This window comes from Pollicipes pollicipes, unplaced genomic scaffold (assembly GCF_011947565.3).
Source record: "Pollicipes pollicipes isolate AB1234 unplaced genomic scaffold, Ppol_2.1 Scaffold_6138;HRSCAF=7277_pilon_pilon_pilon, whole genome shotgun sequence".
In the NCBI taxonomy this organism is placed as follows: Eukaryota; Metazoa; Arthropoda; class Thecostraca; order Pollicipedomorpha; family Pollicipedidae; genus Pollicipes; species Pollicipes pollicipes.
In genome coordinates, this window is record NW_023596818.1 from 1,757,093 (window position 1) to 1,780,436 (window position 23,344).

General features: G+C 46.5%; 1 protein-coding gene across 1 annotated transcript; it reads left to right on the forward strand.

Moving 5' to 3' along the window:
• The first annotated feature begins 367 nt into the window (after window positions 1-367).
• LOC119106036 (tenascin) lies at window positions 368-10,447 on the forward strand. Its single transcript, XM_037229630.1, has 3 exons — window positions 368-400; window positions 7,462-7,713; window positions 8,371-10,447. Exons 1-3 carry the CDS (start codon window positions 368-370, stop codon window positions 9,919-9,921), a joined length of 1,836 nt encoding a protein of 611 aa, XP_037085525.1. The 3' UTR covers window positions 9,922-10,447.
• Window positions 10,448-23,344: the final 12,897 nt, after the last annotated feature.

Here is a 23,344-nt window from a genome sequence, read left to right on the forward strand (position 1 = left end):
ACTTAAAGTGACTGTTCCGCATTTCATATAATTTTGAACTAAGATGGCCATTCAAACCCTTTTATTTTTTAGCTTAATGCACGCGGAATTGTGCAGTCCACTCCGCGAATTTCTGCAGCCCGGAGTTCTGTCTCAACGATCACTTGAGGACGGCGGGCGTAGTGCCGCCACTCAGCGAAGATCTTATCCGAGCGAAAATGTTTCCCGACGTCAGTAGGTCGTTGGGCGAGAGTTGTCCAGTACCGCTCTTAGGTAGCTACTGGTTTATCGGGTTCGGTATGAAAGTTGAGCTGGCCGGGCAGGCGCGGGTATATAACCCGGGTTCCGTTTGCCGATTCATTCACCAGTGCAGCTCGGAGCCCCAAGCATGCGGCACCTTCAGGTCGTCTGCGTCGTACTGGTAGGTGCAACTGAACCATTCCTCTTCGTTCTGTTCAGAACATCAAATCTACCGTTCACAGAGCTGTAGAGAATGTGGCAGCCAGCTCGGCGGAGACAGACAGATCTTACTTGAGCACATTAGCGCTCCATGTACCTACAAGTATCTTGCAGATAATTGAGCGATAGGAGGCAACCAGTCTTATTGAACTCTTCTTAATTTCATCTTGTACTCGCTTTAAGCTCTTTGGCTCTCCAGCACGTTTTTACCTTGAGTGAACAAGGCCTCAGAAACCCTTCAGCGTGTCAAACTAGATGTTTTGACCCACGGTGTCCTCATTAAGCTAAACTCTCCGGAACTTCATTTGGCCACACATTTAGGCAGGTTGGAAGCTTGATGATCGTTGATAAAATGAACCACAAATTACGACGTCTTTGTCGAGGTCATGTTAACCTTTTTATGCTTTGCATTCTGGTGTCCGATGGCGTGTGTTTATCATATAGTATGCTCTGTAATCCCAGTCTGTTTTATATTTGATTAATCTCGTCGCACCTCGAAATCGATTTGCATGCCGAAATGGATTTGCGTGGCGAGTATCGCACAACTGCTCTGGCTGCTATGCTGCTATGGCTGCTTACGTTGGAGCTCAGCACCCTTCGCATTAAGATCTTGTCACGAAGAGATACTTCTTTTGGTGTCGGCAGGATGAAAGAGGAGCTTGGTATTTTCGAGGCATGCGTACACATGCTCGGAGCATCTGTTCGCGTTGCTGTTCACCAGCAAACTTGCATATCACTACTTTATGCTAAAATCGCAACCAAAATCGATCGGACGTGCAGCAATTTTGTGCCAAGCACTGAGCTGAGTGTCATCCAGTGAGCTCGAATCGCTTTTGAACTAGGGTGGAGGTGAAAAATTTAATCGCAAAAAGACTGTATTTTATGTGCAAAATTCAGTTCACAAAAGTTAGAGCCTATGGGTCAGTGAGAGATGCTCCAGCAAACAGACATACATTTCAAGTTGGCATGGACGTAATATCTTAAGCATGACAAAACTGTTTTTGCTTTTTAACTTCTTAGGCCATTGAAATAAAACTGAATACACAAAATTGGAATTTCATAACGGTGTGATGAGCTACAAAAACTATATAACGGTATCCTATAATTATTACCGACTTTGGGTGTAAAGCAACACCCTGAAAAAATAATTTTTCACTCCTTTTCCTCACCTATATGTGAGTTTTTTACTCCCATCTGATATTGCCCAACCGCACATACCAAACCCATGTTTCCATTTCCAAGCTTTTAAGATGTCATCCACAACCGAGCTCACTTGAAACCATCAGGTGTAAACAAGGCTCCACAGAACTTGGACACCTATGGCTGTATCCTGCCTCACCTACATCTGAATCATGTATGCACAGAGTAAGGACACCAGGTACCTTCAAGCCCGGGAGCCCCGAGGACCCCAGGCGCTTGCATGCATCAAGCTTGGTTTGTTTGCAAAATGCATCACAATTTACAGCCGTGTGCCAAATGCAAGGTTCTCACGCATTTCTGTTTTTCGGTCGCACCACGCAACAACTACACCACCAAATCAAAGCCTGGTAAAAAAAAAAACACCAGCATAGCCTGTTAGAGAATTTTACTCCAAGTGTTTCTTTTACCCAAGGAAACTTGACCACTAGATTGCACCACACCCGAAATGAAGGAGCAGAAAATTCAAGAAATATAAAAACTGAATCTTACTGTTTGAGCACTCATTTGCACACATTTGTAGTCAAATCATTGATTACAAAATTTTACCTAAAACTATCAGTTTCATATTTATTTAAATCCCTTTGTGTTTTTGGTATCATACAAGTGTGAAACAACTCCATTTTCCTCCCTTTCCAATCACTTTAAAGATGCCATTTATGGATTGAGGTGTTGACCAATTTCTCTGCAAAATGTTTCAACTGCAATCTTGCACATATTTCATACATAAATTGGATTAATTCGCCAGCCGCCAAAAAATGTGTTTGATATGCACCCAGTAGTAAACAATTTGCAGAGAATAAAGAAGAAAATTTGAAGCACAGAACTTATTTTAATCGCCATTTTTGCTCTTTTAAACCGCCATTTAGCCGTTTATTTGGTCCATAGGAGAACTCAATGATCATAAACCTAAGCCATCTCAGTTTTACTTCCTCACCACGTTGCATTATCCTGCCGTACATGGCCTTGGGACAGACCTGGCACAGCTGATACAGAATGCTTGATAGCGAAATTCCGCTTTTGAACGTGTTTTAACATGCATGCCTCTTCTTACTAATTTCGCATTTTAATCTTGTAGGTCGGTGGACATCATTGATATTCATATTTTAGGGTTGGATCAGATGACCCTGTCTGTCAGCAAACCACGCGAAAGATATCGACTTTTTGTGTAGGGGGAGCAGAAAGGAGCCTGTACTGAAAATGCCAGTAGGTTACTCCTGTGGAGTACCTAATTGCTAACCTGACCTGCTTTCAACACATGATTTGTGACCAGACCTAGCCATTTTTTTTAATCCATCGACTTTTGTTCATGAGACAAATACTGATGCCACGAGATATGTCATGAAAGTATCTTGTTCCATACTCTTGATTATTTGTCTCAAATTTGTTGAAGTGGTCCCTCATGGCTGCTTGGACAAGATGCGGTCAATAGTTGTCATGCTTTGCTGGCTGGCAAATGACTGTACTGTAGATGGATACTATATTTTTAGCACAGGAATACTCTAAGCTGCATGGTAATTGCAACATGATATAGATATCGGTATGTGGTAAATAGTCAGACCGTCCCATTTAAATTGTGAAGCGAACATCCCAAACTTTGTCATCAAATCTAGATAATGCCAAATCTAAATTATGCCTTTGTTGCGGCTGAAAAGGCAAGCATCAAAACTGGTATGGGCATATACAAGTTATGCTAGGTTTGGAGAAGAGAGGCCGTTTTGTGGAGCATACCCACTATTGACCTTGACAGAGGCTAACCATGACAATCAGAACAAATTGTTCAAAGTGATTTGAGGTGTTCTGATTTGTGTGTTGTCAACTTTGTCTCGAGTCAACAAGCTGAGACAAATGAACTGAATGAAAAGGCAAGGTGAAACCGGCCATGAGTGAGCGTTATCATGTTTTTATCACAAGTGCTGCTGTCAACAGATAGGTGAGATGAGTTGAGATGATGTTTAACACATGGGCTACTCTGAGGTAGGTTGAGATGGTTAATTGAAAACACAAGTTGAAACTAGCCAAAACTGAGCTTTATCATGTTTTTATCACAAATGCTGCTGTCAACAAATGGGTGAGGTGAGTTGAGATCACTGAGCTAGAATCGCTTTTGCACTAGGGCAAGGGAAAATCGTGAAAATTGCATCGCAAAAAGACCGCGAGGGGGTGAAAAATTCCATTCGCATAAGTTGCAATTTAGGGGTCAGTGAGAGATGCTTTAGCAGACAAAGGCATATATTCCAAGTCGGCATGGACGAAATGTCATAGACACGACAAAACTGTTTGGTTTATTAACACCTTAGGTCCTTTGAGTGAAACAGAATACATTAAAGAGTGGTAATGTTATAACGGTGTGATGAGCATCAAAAACCATGTAACACCAATGTTTTGATGCTGCGCTTTGCCCTTAACTTCCATAGGATTTCTAACGCCACATGAAGGAAAGGAATTCAGCAACAACCAATTCAGCAGGAAATCGATTTGACCACAAAGTTTGGGATACTGGCTCCACAGTTTAAATGGGATGGTCTGGCTACTTTCCACATACCGATATCTACCTCATATTGAAATTTCTATGCAGCCTTGAGTATTCCTGTGTTAAAAATACAGTACATATCTCCAGCACAGTCATTTGCCAGCCAGCAAACCATGACAACTATGGGCAACATCTTGTTCAAGCAGACATGAGGGACCATTTCAACAAATTTGAGGCAAATAATCAAGAGTATGGAACAAGATAGCTTCATGACATATCTCGTGGCATCATTTTTTTGTCTCATGATCACAAATTGATGGACCAAAACAAAACAAAAAATGGCTAGGTCTGGTCACAAATCATGTGTTGAAAGCGGGTCAGGTCAAAAATTAGTTGCTCCAAAGGAGCAACTTATTGGCATTTAAAAGACAGACTCCTTTCTGCTCCCCCAGTGCCAAAAATGTCAAAATCTTTCGCATGGTTTGCTGGCAAACAGGGCCATCCAATCCACCCCTAAAATATCAATATCAATGATGTCCACCAACCTACAAGATTAAAATGCGGAATTAGTAAGAGGAGGTCTGCATGATAAAACATTTTCAAAGGCAGAATTTCGCTATCAAACGTCCTGTATTAGGTGCGCCAGGTCTGCCCCAAAGCCATGTACGGCAGGTTAATGTAACGTGGTGAGTTGGTGAAACTGGAATGGCGTGATTTTTCATTATCGATCCCCGTCATGAACCAAATAAACGGCTAACTGGGGGCTTAACAGGGCAAAAATGGCGACAAAAATAAGTTCTGTGCTTCAAATTGTCCCCTTCATTCCTTATGAACCGTTCACTCCTGGTTGCAAATCAAATATGATTTCGGCAGCTGGCGAATTGATCCAATCTATGTATGAGCTATATGCAAGTTTGTAGTTGGAACACTTTGCAGAGAAATTGGTCAGGGCTTCAATCCATAGATGGCATCTTTAAAGGTATTTCGAAAGGGAGGAAAAATGAAGTGGTATCGTACAAAAATACAAAATTCATTGAATGAATATGAGGCTGATACTTTAAGGTAAAAGTTTGCAGTCAATTATTTGACTTAAAATATGTGCAAATCAGTGCTCAAATAGTGAGAATCGGTTTTAAAATGTTATTTAGAAAGTACTTCTTGAATGTTTGGCTTCTTCATTTCGGGTGTGGTACAAGTTATTCCAACAGGCTATGCTGGTTTTTTACCAGGCTTTGCTTTGGTGGTGTGGTGCTTGCGTGATGCGACCAAAAAAGCGGGATGCGTGAGAACCTTGCATTTGGCACACGGCCGTAAATTGTGATGCATTTTGTAAGCAAACCAAACCGGATGCATGCAAGCGCGTGGAGTTGCTGGGGCTCTCGGGCTTGAAAGTACCGGTGCCCTTGCGCTGTGCGCGCATGGACATGATTCGGATGGAGGTGAGGCAAGATATAGCTATAGGTGTCTAGGTTCTGTGGAGCCATGTTTACGCTTGATGGTTTCAGGTGAGCTCGGTTGTGGACGACATTTTAAAAGCTCGGAAAGGGAAATATGAATTTGGTATGTGCGGTTAGAGGATATTAGCTAAGAGTGAAAAATTTACCTACGATATGGGGAAAAGGAGCGAAAAATTCCTCCTCATAGCGTGCTGCTTTACATCCAAAGTCGGCAATCTAAGACACTGGACATGAGCATACTCGATGTAAAATTGCACTGGAACCTATGTAACTTGAAATGGTGCGTATTCATCAGCTGGTTTTGCACCGCAGGAGCCAGTGATTTATGAAAGAGGCAGAAATATAGTCGAACTGCTTACGCTCTGCGTTCTTGCGCAATGTTGGTGGTCGGAGGCAATGACTACTGAAGCACGCAACTGCATCATGATAATTGGAATAGTAATGCAGTATCGGTAAGGTGGCTCGCGCGGCACGGGGTGAGCGAGGTGACAACAGCATATGATCTATGATAACGCATTTTGAAGGTAATGCATAAACTATACGAACAGAACATTAAGCGCTCTGGGGAACTCATGCAGATAGATTTTCTCTACGCGTGGAATCAACTTTTTCCAGCCCACTTTAGTAAGAAAAGTTTGCGAGATGTAAATTCACGTCTTTCTTCAGTTAAGCAATGCATGGGCTTGCGATGGAGCTGGTCGGACAGTGTCATGTGACAGTGAGACAGTGAGATGCGTTCATATTTCGGCAGCATGCCTTTTGGAAACAAATGGCAGTAACAAATCAACTACTGCAGTAGAATAGTAGTAGAATGGCGGTAGTCAATTTTCTACTGCCATTGGTTTCAAAAAAAGAAGTTGTTGAAATATCAAGGCATATATATGTTCATTCCTCTGGTTTTTCTACGAGGAGTTAGGCCGTCACCACCGTGCTATCTATATGCATAATGTTCCTCGCAAATGCACGTAACAACTTACGTAAAATACTAGATGGATATAGGTCTCAGTGAACTGGGCGTTACACTTTCGCATTTTTGGGTATCTCAGTTTCGCTTAAAGTGTGGTCCAAACCACAATCTGCATGGCCACATTCGCATTTGAGCGGTGACCTGATCTGACCTGACCCTTGTTGGGAATAGAAATGGTCGGCAAGGAATCCCCACAACTTCAATAATTATTTGTGTACTTTCAGTATCCCTCTGGCATGTAAATATAGGTTTTGACCGCATCTATCAGAAGCACCGTTTTTTTTTTACCTCATGTGACCTCTAGTGACCTCACATTTGACCCGAAATGAAAAATAGCGAATAATTTTCATGCTTCGACTAGACCTTCACAACGGTATCTTTGGTTTTCTCATAGGGCATCTGGAAATTGGCGACCCCGAGCGGGAAAGTCAGTTTCCCACGGCCGGGCGCGGTTGTGTCGGACTCCCGGCTGAGCGGGGGTTAAAGCACGGGGAGCAACTGCAAAACTGGAAAATACCCAACATGTGGAAACTGATGCATCCTCACCGGACAATGGAGGCATGGACATGAGAGTTGCATGAATCCCAGCGTCGTCCGCGGCCAAGTCAGACACATGCCGCTGCAGCTTTCAGGTCGCACCGAGCTCTGCTCGGCTTCCGAATCCACGCCAGATTGGCAAGCTCGCAGAGCAAACCATTAAGCCGCATGTTCGCGTGGTACCGCGGACGACGGCGGCGGGCCCGACGTGCCTCAGGCGCGGCGTCTGGGTCGCGTTCAGGTCAGAGGTCAGGCGGTGCTAACGTGCAGCAGCGGCGCCTCCCACGTCTCGCTTACCGTCCAACCACACGGAAACAACCACGTGCGGTCTGAAGTACACCCCGGAAATTGTTGAAATGTATGTGTGACGGAGCGTGCGGCGTCCTCCACAGGCGGTGTGGGCCGCGGCCGGTGCCGCAGCTGCGGCGGCCAGCGAGTCAGCTGCTGATCCCGGCGCCGCGCCAGCCGCCGGCCAGGCGGCCCCCGGTCAACGTAACGCACGTCGGTGTCTGACCTGCTACATCAGAGACCTGCTCGGACTGACGGACGACACAGCCAAGGATGATGCACAGGAGCCCAAGCGGCGCATCAAAGTCAACCCTGTAATCGTCATTAAGCCGGACCAGCTGAAGGCGCCGTGCAAGGTAGGGTGGACCTTACACTGCGCACTGGGACCATACTGTGCCATGCTAACAAGGAACATACAACATAAATTCACTGGACTTCACACTAAAAGGTGAAAAAGCATACACATTGGGAACAAGAAGACCCCAGAGTGTTAGACAAATCTGAAAATCCATGAAGGGATTAAATAAGCTAAAGCGGACAATGACGGAATTATTATATGAAGTCTACTAATCTAATGTCGTGGTCAGACTGTCAAAGATATCATTGTTACATGGGATGATAACATCTCGGTCAATTCCTCCCGGGTTGTTTTATGACTTACCGTCAGCTTGCCTATCTAAGCGCTTTGCTATTGTCGGTTGACCTAACATGATGTGTGTCAAACACTGAATGACGTCACAATGTGAGTTTTAAACATACGCAAGTGACTGCTGCATCGCATATCCAAGATCAATACGTGATCGTAAAATCGCAAATGATCTCAAATCAAACGGCATGCGTATCAGGCTGTTGTGCTGGGTGCGATACAGTAGCCAAGGGTGAATAGCATTCGCCTCCCTTCACCTTTCCTGGGCTCAACGTTGGTGATGCACCTATTGCTGTCGGAAGCGGCGCACCAGAGCACCCACCCATAACTAAAGATGACACCCATTTCGGTTGACCTCTGTCACCAGGGGCGCCACTGTGAAGGACGGGGCGGAGGCCGTCGGAGTAGTTACTATGACCGCCACAGGAGCGACTACCATGGACACTACAGAGACGGCTACGAAAACGGCGGTGGTCGAAGGCCCCACGGCGCCGCCTACATTCCGAACGGTGAATGCGACTGGTTCCGACGCTGTAGCAGCGGGGAGTGTCTGGCCGGCCGGTGCGTGCAGTGCGTGCACGACGGGCACTGCACGACCGGTTACACGTGTGCTGCCAACGAATGCGTGCAGTGCACACTGGACAAGCACTGCACTGGCGAGAAACCGGTGTGTTACCAAAACCAGTGCGTTGCCTGTGTCTCCAGAGCGAGCTGTCCTCATGGCTTTTATTGCCTGAGCAACAGCTGTGTCCCGCTTGGTGCGCTTGACGCTGAGTGCTCCGGGCACTATCAATGTGGCTACGGAAAGTGCGTAGAGGGATTTTGTAAACAGTGCACGGAGGACGCAGATTGCGGCAGTAAGGAGTTCTGCGGCAAAGGCGAATGCAAGCCACTCAGGCAGGGTGGCAGGTCTTGCAACAACGACGGCAAATGCGAATCAAAGCGCTGCGATGAGGGGTTTTGCACGGAGTGTTCGAGCACGCTTCCGTGCCCAGACAATCACGACTTCTGCGACCACGGAACATGCAAGGGCCCCGGGAACGCTGGCGATGGGTGCTGGATCCTCTCCCAGTGCAAGTCGCACATCTGCAGGCGCGGCAAATGTGCCACATGCGCACACCATAGTGATTGCGCATTGGACCGGTTCTGCGACGAAGGCAAGTGCCGGAAGAAGCGTGATTTTGGGGCGAAGTGCTCAGGCAACGACCAATGTGAGTCCCAGCTGTGTAATGTTCAGGAAGAGAGATGTGTCCAATGTCTCAACTCGTGGGGTTGCGGTGACCACGAGTTCTGCGATGAACTGGGTGCTTGCGTGGCGAAGAAAGGCCTCGACGAGAGCTGCGCCAGCGACATGCAATGCGACTCTCACAAATGTTTGGAGAGTGAGTGCGTAGCATGCAAGACGAACAAGGACTGCGGCAGCGGCATGCGCTGTAACGAGGAGGGAACCTGCGAGCCCCAAGGAACCTTTGGAGATAGCTGCATCATTAACGACGACTGTCGGAATCCGCTTCTCTGCAGCCTGGACAGCAAATGCGTCGAGTGTCGCACACAACAGGATTGTGGCCCCAACATGCGCTGCAATGCAATGGGCAAGTGTCGAGTAAAAAAGGCAAAAGCTGGGCAAGGCTGCAGTGATGACAACGACTGCGCCAACGGGCTTCAATGCTTTGATGATACGTGTTATGAATGCGATGAAACAGGAGGCTGCGGTGAAGAAGAGATATGCGAGAACCACGTTTGCGTGGAAGACGAGGGCGAGCCATGTATCGATGACAGCGATTGCCCAGGCCAATTTCATTGCTTCGGTGGTACATGTGGTGAATGCGAATTAGACACAGACTGCTCTGAAGATGAGATGTGCGATGACTATGTTTGCGTGCAAAACGGTTCTGCGCAGTCAGAAGACGGCAAATAATCTGTATAAATATCCACATAATTACGCGAGCTCCAGCTCCAGAAGTGTAATGATGTGCGCCAGCGCCATGCCGGGAGGGTCTGCCGTGCGATTGAGGTACTTGTGAACCCGTGCTATGAGCTTGCCTGTCCACCGACGGCGGGTATTTCGATGATGACGAGTGACCGCTGTCAGGCCAGTGTCTAGTGCGTACCAACAGCAACCGACTATGATCGGGTCTGTTCACGCAGGCACAGGGGTACGGTGCGCAGACGCAGGAGTGTCTGTTGCACCGGTCGCAACGGATGCCGTGTCAATATGACCAGCTGTGAACCTTAACGCGTCAGCCATCGTGGATAAGCGAGTGGTTGTGCGGGCTACTCTGAACGTCGAACAGCTAGCGGTGACTCAGGCTCCCGCAAAACATGATCAAGCCGTGGGCAGGACGAGGCGTTGGAGATCCGCAGGCGACGAACATGCCAGCATGTTAGGGGAAAGTGTGTGGTAATTGCAACACGGTGTTAAAGACATGTTTACACGAATACACGGGAGTATTTTATGTTATTTGTTTAGCCGTCCAGTATGAGCATCTGACCGATCGGCAGTGGATCCACAGATAAGTTGGAGGGATGAACTGTGTCTTAGACACCATACTAAAACCCGGCCATCAATATTTTGCTTAGGTCAAGCACGTACCCTTATTGCACATCTATTTACCATTCACTCGCTGTTTTTGCGCTGCATTTTCAGACCTGTGAGGAAAGAGGGGCGCAGGTTAACACGACATCTTTCCATTCCGATGTTCTTCCTTTAGTGCAGCAGTTCACCTAAAATTGAGAAGTTTCACGGAGATTATTCAACACTCAGTTGGCGTATCATTCCACAGGTAAAAAGAAAACTGTTGTGTTGGTGGTTGAAGCGCGCCACTTAGTATAGCGCCACTTTTTCATGCAGTCTGCTGGTCCACTCCTCGGGTATCTCCCACCGCATATGGCTATTGGGCTGCACTACATCATGCTTGACAGAACACACATCTGAAGTGCTTTAGGGTGTGTGTCGATGCCTGGTTAGCATCACATTGCGTCTTTGAACCGCTGCATGTCACTCGTTTAGAGGGCAGCGATTATTTGTTGCAAACAAGCACACTGAGGCAAGAATGCTGGTTATTGCCCGTAATGCGCAAATCGCATCTCAGGTGATTACCTAGGTTTGAACGCGATGTGACGCCACAAACCGTCGTAACGTAGGGTTGTTGGCGAATTACACAGAAGTGATAGCCTTATTCATCAGAGAAAAACCAGAAGAACGGAGATAGAATTGAGTTGATCTTTCGGCAACACGCCGCCGTCAAAGCAATAGCAGAAGTGAATTCAAAATTGCCTTCCGACGATCCTACCTGGTTTTTCAGATTTTTGGAAACAGCAAGCCACAGTTTTTACAGGACACCAGGAGACATTCAAGAGATTTAACAAAGAGTGACTGCCAGCCACTACCACGATACAGTGTCTATCTAAGAGTTAGAATACGCAAACATGCGTGCATATGCAAACGAATTCAAGTAAACAGGCATCACGCATCACGCTTTATTCAAACATGCAGGTGAGTTGAAGTAAACAGGCATCACACATCGCGCATCAATTATACATGCAAGCGATTTCAAGTAAACAGGCATCACACATCACGCGTCAGGCATCACTTACACATGTAAACGATTTTAAGCTAACACACATCACACATAGAGGCACATATCACGTTCGCATAATCGGCCCTGATGAGCTCTGCATGTGAAGATTTGGTCACCGACTTTTAATAAGAATAGATTCACTTATTTTTCTGTCTGGGCGGTCCTGTGCTCTGTAGATGCTCTGTCCTGTGCTCGTTAGATAAAAAACGTGAGACATGGAGGAAGATCATCGGCAGGCAATTTTGAATTCACTTCTGCTATTGTTTCGATCAAGGCATGTTGCTGAAATATCAACCCAACTATATCTCTATTCTACTGGTTTTCCCCGAGGAATAAGGCTATCACTACTGCCTTGTCCATGAGAATAGTGTTCCTCGCTAATGCGCTGAACAACTTACGCATTGGTTGAAGAATTCATCAAGGGTAGCGCAATTCTGGCGAACAAAAACAACGAGGCGATTCATTCACAAAACGTCGACAGTTTAACACTGAAGTCGACTGTTAAACACCAATAGTGATCGCCGGTGATTTAAACATCAACCTGATTGGCTCGAGCACAGGCACCGGCTATCAGAAATTGATGCAGCTGTTAAGGCCTTACAATCTGCATATGTGTAACGATTCCTATCCAACGTACCGCCCTGCTGGCTCGCTGTTAGATGTTACGATCACAAATCACAAGGACCTCATCCAACGCTGTGGTGTCACCGCCTGTCACTATAGTCCGCATGACTTCACGCGAATATTGCTGAAAGTATCGAAAGGGAAACGCCAAACCAATGTCATCACATCCCGCTGCCTGAATCGAGTTGATCTTGATTATTTCAATGATTTGCTTGTTAACGCCGACTGGTCTCTCGTCTATGGAAGTGCAACGACGTCTGAGAAGTGGGACTCTTTTCTAGGAGTGTTTACACCCCATTTGAATGCCGTCGCGCCTGCCCGGCGCATTAAACTGCGCTGTCAATCCGCCCCACCTGTCTCAGCTGATACGCGTGTGTTGGTGGTTCGTCGCCGCGTCGCTCTAGCGTGCTGTTCGCGTGCTGAGTACAAGACACTCAATAAGCAGACGCGGGCAGCTATTAGACGGGACTGTCGCGATCATATTAGGAAGCAGATTTCTGAGGCAGGTCACTCCGGCATGTGGCGGTGCGTTAAATCGGCCATTGGCAGTAAACAAGGCACGTCAGCCACACCTAACATTCATCCTGATACTTTGAATGGCCACTTTGTGAAGGGAGGGCCTACGACTGCCGCCAGCGTGCCGAGCCGAGGCACGGCTTTGCCAGTCAGGCTCCCCCAAGTTATGACTATGACCTGCTCATTTAAGGTGCATCCTGTGTCATGCGATGAGCTGCTTGCAGCTATGTCTACGATGAACCCGACGACATCCTGTGGGCTAGATGAATTTAGTACGCAGCTCTTACAGAAGTCTTTTCGTGGTGTCGGCTGTCCCCTACTTGACGTCATCAATAGCAGTTTCATTGAGGGAACGGTGCCCAGCGCCTGGAAACACGCTCTTGTCACAGGGCTCCCGAAAACCAGTGATTTGAACGATCCTACCAAATTTAGGCCAATCTCTGTAGTGCCAGCGATTGCAAAAATAGTCGAGCGTATTGTTCATCATCAGCTTAGCTCATATTTCAACGAGCGTGATTTATTTTCGCATACACAACACGGATATCGCACGAATTTTTCAACAGAGACCGCACTTACTGTAGTGACTGATAAAATACTCACCGCGATGGATGCTGGGGAGATCGCTCTACTTGCTTTGATAGATCTGTCAAAATTTTTTGACGTTGTGGATCACCAGCTTCTCTTACCCAAGCTTAAGCTATACATTATTGACACAAAATGGTTTGAAAGCTACCTTTACGGGCATACCCAACAGGTTCAGATCAGATATCCTTCAGGGCACACTGCACGCTCTCGCAGTTTTCCGAATGGGATGGGGGTATTTCAGGGTACCGCCCTCGGGCCGCTCCTATATTCCATTTTCTCGAACGATCCAGCGTTATATTCAGAAGGTGCCACAGTGATGCAATATGCCGATGACACACAGATTTTGGTTACTGGAAAGAAAAGTGCAATGCAACATCTTGTCGGAACCATGGAGAGTACCTTGTCAATTGTATTGGACTGGTTTAACAACCACTCTATGAAAGTCAATACAACAAAAACGCAGTTTATAGTTTTCGGGACAAAGGCTATGCTGCGCAATATGCCTCCTGTGCATGTCAAGTTCGGGTCAGCTGTCATTACTGAAAGCAATACTGCCAAAAGCCTTGGTGTGGTGATGGACAGAAATCTCGCATTTGAACCGCACATTGATCAGCTTGTTGCCAGGTCGACGGGCGCTCTGATGGCCCTGTCCCATGCCAAGCATGTGCCTCCAAGAGACGCCCTCGTTCGCACTGTCGGAGCTCTAGTTCTTTCCTCAATTAGATACTGTGTAGTACTGTATGGTAGTCACGGAGCCACCCTGCTCCATCGCGTGCAAAAACTTGTGAACTTCTGTGCGCGGGTTGTGAGCGGAAGGAGAAGGTGTGACCATATATCGGATGTTGTCAGGGATCTACGATGGCTTAGTGCTGATCAGCTCGTCAGATATCATATGTTGTGCCTGCTCAAAAAAGTCTTACTCACGGGTCAGCCACCAGATATAGCCGCGATGTTCACACGTGCTGAGCACACTCATGAAACGCGACAGGCTAACCAGCTGAGGCGCCCCCGAGCGGTGAGCAACTCTGGCACTCGCCGATTTAGCTACAGAGCATCGGATTTGTTTAACTGCCTTCCGCCCGACTTGCGCAATGTTCAGAGTCTAGGCCGCTTCAAGCGCCAACTTATGGAGTTGCTACTGAGTGAGGCGAATGTTGGCACATGAGTGGGTGCGTGTGTGAATTCGATTGTGTGTGATGCTACGATGTGAATGCAGTAGTGTGATTCACCGAGATGATCCCTTGACCGATGTGTGATGTGTTAGGCTATTTTTGTTAGGTTTCACATGGTCTCTTTTATGCCCGTTTTTATCAATGATGACGTGTAACTTCTAAAAAGCCACTGGACCTTGTGGAAAGTTACGAAATATATGGACATGGACATGAAGTGAGCAAGCACCAATCTCCAATTCAGGACAATGTGCTTTGCGTAACAGAAGCATGACGTCGACGACGCATTACAGATAGGAAATAGTCAGTAATAGACAGATAGGATAGTCAGTTTCAATAGGTAATCTCTGAGTCAGCGGTATTTCGACAGACTTCACAGACCCTGATCCTGATCCTGGTCCTGATCACAGAGCCTGGGCCAAAGATCGTCTATAAAAGATGGATTTGGCACTGCAGCCCAACTGATCCTCCAGCGAATTGAGCATAAGCCAGGGTGTCGGGAAAATAATAAAACCAGAAAACCATGAAAGGTACTTAGAATAGAGGGACACTTTCTTATTCCTACAGCGCTTTAAATTCATCACGAAACAACCGGCAATTTGCACCATTTTGGGCAGCCCGTGGAGCTGGATCTTGATAATTTTTCGTTGAAATGAAGAGCATATCCTAAGTGCCACGTAATCATACTTTTGTTGTTGTACTTCATAAGTAAACAAATAAATGTCAGGGTACTACGTTTTGTGTAACCGTGGCATTTGGCATTGAGAGTCAGTTTTTCCAAGTGTGACAAACGCAAGCATCACAAGCATCGATATCACGAGACGAATTATGCTGCATTTCTTTGGTAAGCAAATAAGTGCCAGGTAGCTGCGTTTCTTCTGACCTTGAATTTTGACGTTTAGAGTTAGTTATTCTAGGCGTAACAAAAGCAGGCATCTCGTTCATCAATATGGCACGATGAGTTACGTTTTACGGGTGTGACGAAAAAACATATCACGGACATCAAAATAACACCATTCTTGGTCCCATTTCTTCATGAGCAAAGAAATGTGGAGTGAGAGTGAGTTTGAGAGTGAGTTTCTGTAAACGTGGAGAAAGTGGGCTTCACACGGAACAACATGTTAACCATTTTGCTGGACTCCTTAGATAAACCAATGAATGTCATAGTACCCAATTTTGACTTTTCATTGACCTGTAGAGGTCAAACTAAGTGACTTAAAGAAAAAAGGATTGTAGATTCGTGAATAAATCAAGACGTTTAACTTGACAGGCACGTCGTAATGCCAGTGTCGTCCATGTCCCACACATCTGCTCTCTCAAACTTTTACCCGTGCATTACCTCACCAATTTTTTTCAAGTACTCAGTGGCATTTGCTCGGTAAAGCTGTTAGTGCTCCCAAAGTCATAGCCTCCGGCACGCGGACTGGCAGCCACCTTTTGTCGCGAAACGATCTAAGCCAGTTTCTGCCAGCGGTCTTTTTTCACGTCATGTGCTCGGCATACCCAAGTCGTATCTTTCAGCGTACTCGTACACCACAGCACGAACTTCTCATGGCGTGAGCACGAAGAAGATCTCTGATGCCTCCCTGCCATATTACTCCAAGGATGACTCCTGCTTGTTCGTAACCACATGTATGACATCCGATTTTCGGAGCATGGTGCTCTTTCATTCTCCGCACGAGCCGGTTTAAGATTTGGTAGCTCACGCTATGGTCCTTAGCAGCGTTACCAATGGAAACGTCGTGGTCCTTAGCAGCGTTACCGATAGAGACGGCATGGTCCTTAGCAGCGTTACCGATGGAGACGTCATAGTCCTTAGCAGCGTTACCGATAGAGACGTCATGGTCCTTAGCAGCGTCACCGATAGAGACGTCATGGTCCTTAGCAGCGTTACCGATGGAGACGTCATAGTCCTTAGCAGCGTTACCGATGGAGACGTCATGGTCCTTAGCAGCGTTACCGATAGAGACGTCATGGTCCTTAGCAGCGTTACCGATGGAGACGTCATAGTCCTTAGTAGCGTTACCGATGGAGACGTCATGGTCCTTAGCAGCGTTACCGATGGAGACGTCATGGTCCTTAGCAGCGTTACCGATGGAGACGCCAACCACGACCGGGCGGACGGCTCCTGCCAGAACATCAGCTGAACTGGTCTTGTGTCTCTTTGACTTTTGGGTGTACTTCCGCGGCACGTTGCCTGGAAAATCTGGAGACCACCTTAATGGATAATGGCCCGAATCAAGCAGTGATCGCGATGCGTGAACATGAGCACAAATTGCAAAAGGTAGTTAAAGTGCAACGATCGAGGAAAGCGTTCGGGCTGATTGGGTAATTTGAAGCAATGAGGTTCCATGAAATCTGCGGGTGCCACTGGGGTCTCCATCGGCGGAAATGAGGCATTGACCTCACTATGGTGAGACGGTGACCTCAGAAGCTTTAAATTTAGTGAGGCAGGAACATATCTGGTTTCCAGAACAAGCACGCCTCTTTTCGGTTAAAAGTTAACTCAGAAACAAAAACAGATACGAGGTCTTGAGACTACATGAGGCTTAACCCGTGCCAGACCGGGGGTCTGAGACAAATGCGCCCGGCCGGGGGGGGGGGGGGGGAGGGAGGGGGGAGCGGTTGACTTCCCTCCGTGATCTACAAATTCAATCGCCGTATGCAAAAATAAAGATATCGTTTTGAATACCTTGTCAAATCATGAAGAATGCACTCCAAATTTTTGACAGTCGGTCAAATGTGAGGTCACTAGGGTCACAAAATATAAAAACGGTCTTTCCGATTGATGCAGTCCGAACCCATGTCTGCACGTCGAGACGGATATTGAGGGCACGGAAATAAGCGTTGAGACTGTGGCGAGTCCATTCCGACCATTCCTGTTCCCCACATGGATAGGTCAGATCAAGTCACCGTTCCAATTTGATGTACCAGTAGCCTATAAGAATGATACGTGAATACAAATACGAATGATGCTTTCTTTACGTTGTGCTTCTGACTTAACTTATTTTATTAGATGCCACTGTGGGACAAAAGCATTCCAGACACTAAATTGCCATTTTAGGGTGACCTAGAGGTCATCTGTGGTTAACGGATGTCAAACATTTAAGCTACTGCATTGAAAAAGTGAAGCGTTAACCGAGTCAGTGCAATGTTTTTTGGTAGTTAAACAGTGTATTGTACATCTACAGGAACTTGAGATCGCATAGCTGTTGTCTGCATAGCTGTTCCCTGTTCATTTTGTAACAAATATATTGTCAAGTCCCTTCGACACTTGGCAATGCATTTGTTACACTCTGAACACAGGTACGCTGATACATGAAATCCGAGGTCATCAGGCTAACAAACATGATTAGGAGGGGGTATCGCACGTCGCACTCGTTCGTCTGGCGTCTCCGCCACTGGCAACATAGATCATTGACCTTGAATGACGTCATATGACCTTGCACGTCCTTACATGGCATATGGTAACTTTATTATACAATAACCTGATATTGCAACATGCTCTTCAATGGAATTTTCGAATTCTGTGTCCGAAATCACTCTGGAGATCTGCCTGTTTTGAGCTCAGCATGTATTTTGCAGACGGCACTCGTGAAGATAAGTCATGATGTGGGCCAAGTTCAGGTGGTCTGCGGTCGTGTTGTGTCTGCACATGGAAATTGGCGCTCTTTTCGTCGCATACAAACACCAAAACTAGGCAACAATGCGTACAAATCTGCATTTTTACGAAAAATAGCAAAAATTGAGCTGCCTAGCTGCCCCTGAGCTGCCACTGACCTTGCATTTTTCGACAAATATGAAACGTGCAGCCTGTAGGTGTTATCGTGTTCTGTTACCATGAGAAGGTTTAACGGTGGAAAATGAACCACAAAAGGTTATGTGTGATCAAGATTTTTGAAGGTTGACCGCTTTAACGTGGCCAAGGTCACTGATCATGGTAGATCAAACTTCCAATTTTCACAAAGGATGCCAAATTAATAGATTTACAGGTTCTAAAATGTCGCTTCGCTTCGAGCGTCCATTTTTGACCTGTGCTCGAAGGAACGTGGGAGAGGAGTCAACTTTTTCCCCTTCTCGGCCGTGCGCGGGGTAAGAGGCATAAAACGGAGATATATTTGTATTTGATATACTCTTCGATAATCTTGCACTAGTCAGGCCTGAGGCTAGCCAAAAACCCACTGCATGAAATTTTCAAACGGGTCTCACTACGGAACCCAATGTTAGGTACCCCACTCTTGAGGCCGCGGATAGACCTTGCCTCCAGCCTTGGAAACGTCACGTCCATAAATTAGCGACACAGTCGTATTCAGCCTCACCGTCTAGTCCTGACTCCGCTTAAAATAAGGATTTAGCTCACACACAACCCGCTGATGAAATTCAGGCCGGTTTTCCTCTATCTCAAACAGATTGACCTCCAGAGTTCAATCAACACGCGCCTGGGTGGCCGGTTAAATGCCCTTTGCTCGGGTGGGTGGTTTAGTTTGACTCCGCTGAGATCTTATAAATATAGATAGCTAGAAGCACAAAATTCGCAGGGTACCTTGGTCTGTATGCGAACTCCCTTTTCAGAAAATCGAAATTCCTAGGTCACAACATAAAGGTCAAAATAGGCCAAACAAATTCAGGCTCCAGATTGCTATCTTAAGCGACCTCGACTTTCTCATGCGACCGCCGTAAACTTAAATACCTGTTCTAAGCAAAAGTTTGATCAGGTCACTGACATTGTTTGACTTTTATAGGGCCAAGGTGAGCAAATAACTACGAGATTGTTCCCATTTTATCATTCATACAAGCGTCAGGGATTACGCCAGGTGGTATGTTTCTAAAAGCAAAACGTTGACCTGGGCCATTTTAGGTCAATGACCTACCATGACCCTTAAAAATGCAGGCAACATATCAGCTGCTGTCCCCGTCATTAACAGATTCGAAATGAGCACCAGATACCACCCCAGTAAAGCAATCTCTCGAATAAAACAGTAGGTTAGTTCTGGCCTCGTCCTGACCTTCGTACCTGGTCCTAGGTCAATGACATTGGCTGCAGTTATGAATTGAATTGATTCATTGTCTAAGAAAATATTTCAGATTTGCATGACTTGGTCGAACTCTCCAATGTTGCTTCACATTAAACGATTCCCTATAAATGGGCTTCGCTAACAACCATGGCTTGAGTTTGAGCCATAAGCCAGGGACCCCGCAAGATATATCCAATTTTTACAACAAAAAATCTGCTATTGAATTCTCTACACCTATTCAAAGTTTGGCGCGGCTATGCCGCGCCGTTCGGAAATCATTCTGGGAAAACTTCGGGGTCAATTTGACCCCTACCAAAGTCGGTTTGTTCGGTCGGTTTGTTCGGTCGGTTTGAAGCACCATAACTTTCATTTCGCGGCACCATAACCTTTATTTTTAAGAGCCCCTCTATTTAAGTGGGCAATTCAAATTTCCAAAGGTGTGGTTTTGAACAGCGTTTGAAATCCATGGACATCACAATATCTATGCCTTTCACCGTTGCAAAATGCTCGATCTGCCTGTTCCACAAGAGAGCACAAAAGAAACTTTATTACCGGGTATCTTAGCTTTTATTTTCCAGAGGCACACACATCCTGAGGCACCACAAAGCAGGGGCGGGTCCAGAGGGAGTGGGTACATGGGGTCATCCCTCTCCCCCTTGGGCGCAAGGAGGTTTGGATGCCCTGAAGAGACACCAAATCTCATCACAAAGGGGCAACAATGCCTTCATTTCTGAACCACATAGCCTATATTTTTATGAGACACCAAAGTGCAGGGGCACCGCGACTTTCGTGCCGTGGCCTCGGCGAAACCCTACGTAGGCCCATGAGGTGAGGGAGCACCAAATCCTTCATTTCGGGGCAGCATAACCTTTATTTTCAAGAAGCACCCAATTCCAGAGAGTACCAGAAAGGGCCCTAACCCTTTATCCTGAAAGACCTATTTATTCCAAGGGCATAATGATGTTGAGCTTCTCCCTGCTAAAATCCTGGATCGGACCCATGGGCAAGGAGGCGCAAAAACCGTTCTTGCGGGGCGACATCATCTTGATTGCCAGGGGGCACTAAAGCAAAGCGGGTCATTTGCAAAGCCCAGCACCATAATTTAAAGGGCGCCAAAATCCAGCGGTATTACAATCGGTGTGCCTTCCACTTCGGAAAAATTCTGAATCGGACCGTTCAGGGAAGGGGCACCTGTTCAAGGAAACAGACACCAACAGCCTCCGTTGTCATTGGAGCTTTGCAACGCGTCATCACAATGCCTGTGCTTCTCTATTACCGAAATCCTGCATCAGCCCATTCGGCCAAGCGACACCTTTCTTTCGAGGCACCATTGCATTTATTTCCTTGAGACACCAAATGCAAATACAAGAGGGCGATTGAAAGAACAGTTGAAGGTGGTCCAAAACTTCCCTTTCAATGGGCACCGAAATACAGGAGCACCACAACTGCCCTGCCTTACACTGTTCAAATCCCGGTTCGGCTCCTTCGGTGAAAAGGCAGCAAAAACCTCGATCGCGGGGCATCATAACATTTATCTTTATGAGCCCCCAATTTAAATTGGAGCATCACAACCGGCCCAAACATTCATTTTAAGGCGATGAAAGATACCGGGGGCACCTAAAATGGCCCCTAAAGCTTTATTTTCGCGGGGAACCGAATTAAGCACGACTCCCCCCACCTTCCCATAGTCTCCAAGGGTCCCATGGGTTCCGAATGTCCTTTTTTGGTCTCTTGGGGCCGAAGATCAAGAGCCCGATGAAAGGGTCCGAAGGTCAAGCCAGAGGTCGTATGGAGGGATCACAGACTGAAGGCCGGACCCTAAAATGTAAGAGTAGCTCTAGCACTGATCGGAGACCTGTGCGACTGTGTCTCTGAAGCAACTGACTGAGAACAGCCATATCAAACAGTCCGTTCCGTGCTATTCTGGGGCGTAGTGGCTATTTCCCGAGCAGAGACAAGGCCAAGATCTCTAAATGCCTAAATACCAACTAGAAGTCATCCTACATTCGTCGGGACACATGAAACAATGAAGGACCCACAATGTTGGTCAGTTCAGTGACCACAGTCCGTAGTAAGAGACCATGTGTCGGCGATGAGCCCCAACCAGGAGCACATTTGCTGAATAGGGACGATGATGGGGCTCCCGTATATCAAAGAGCCTATTGTGTTGGGCTGAACCCTCCTCACGATGAAAGGATTCGTGAGAAATGACGAAAGGGGGTTCTTATGTCAATGAGACAATGGAGAGCCCTGTGCCAGTCAGGAACACCAGAACCGGACGAGGGATCCTCTGCACCATTTCAACCAGGGACTGATAAGGCGAATTAGTGTCTCGATACAAGTTTTTGGAGTTCCTGTGCCAGTAAGGAGTCTGTTTGCATCAGTGAGGGCCCCTGCGCCAATCCGTTGCTGGATGTCTCAGTTAGAGGACCAGCCGCACCGAGGAGGGGACCGGCCGTGATGCATCCTTCCGAGGGTCTCCGTAGGGGCCTGTGGACTATCACTAGACTCAAAGCGACTGGGGACCCCAGATGGGACGTAATGTCTTCAGCTGCTGACCAGAACGTTTTACCAATGCGATTTAGTTGGCTGACCAGTTGATTCTCTGAACGGGTTCAGCAGATGCAGCATTACGAGCAAGAGAGATTGTCACTGCGCCTTCCCATTACACGCATGCTCATTGACTTCATAAAGCATTGGGAAGTACTGCTTTCGATACGTGGTCATTTCCATCTGTCTGTTGACCGCTGCCAGGTGTTACTGCAAGGTGCCGTATGCTACAATGGTGTAACTACAACATTTTTGTTCCGACGTCTCACAGAACACCTTACGGAGGGGGCACCAAGGAATCACGTACAGCCCGACCACAATACTCTACTCGCGCCGAGCGCTTATACAAAACACCGCAATTTTATCCTCTACACACAAAACAATAAAACTCATATGCTGGATACATCACTCATTCATGGCCACAAGCAACTTCAAAACAAATAAATAAATCAAACTGCTGAATTATCTTTTTGGAGCAGCATCACAAGTAACTCGCTTAGACAAGGCACTGATGAATGGCGCGGGTATTGGGTGGTTGGCATGCAGTGTTGTGATTTTCTGTGTTGATTGTGTTATTCAGTGTGTGGTGCTCATGACATCTTCTGCACGGCTAAAGAATTGTTTGTTGTTGCCAAGTCAAAACGGCAGTGAGTGCTGTCCAGTGAAAAGTTTATTGCTGGTTTGCATGTTCGTGTCTTATGCTCTGATTTAAAGTGTTTAGGGTTCCGAAATAAAATGAAGAGCCATATATATAGAAGAGTCAGTCACCAATCATATACCGCGCAATATCTGCGAGCTTTGTGTGCCCGTCGTCATAAAAACACACACACACACACACACACACACACACACACACACACACACACACACACACACACACACACACACACACACATATATATATATATATATATATATATATATATATATATACACCATTATTAAACGCTACATGCGATTCGGTCAAAAGCACCGGAAAGCACTAAAACAACACCATATCGGCGTCATCGGAAGCAGTAAACTTCACGGTAACTAAATCTCCACGCATGTACACTTCGAAATGCTGGACAACTGGAGAAGTCCTCTTGCCTTGTGGGCTCCTTAGACTTCAGGGCTGTATCCACCAAAAAAAACTCGTATTCCGGCCAGTAAGTTTTAATATTCTTATGCATGCAGTTGGTATACGGGAACCCAGCTTACTGCGCACAGTCTTAGAAAACTAGGCGTGCTTTGTATGCAAATACATGGAGCTTGTTCATCTTCGTCGGATCATGATGGATTCTGCCATTTTAAAGCTAGGT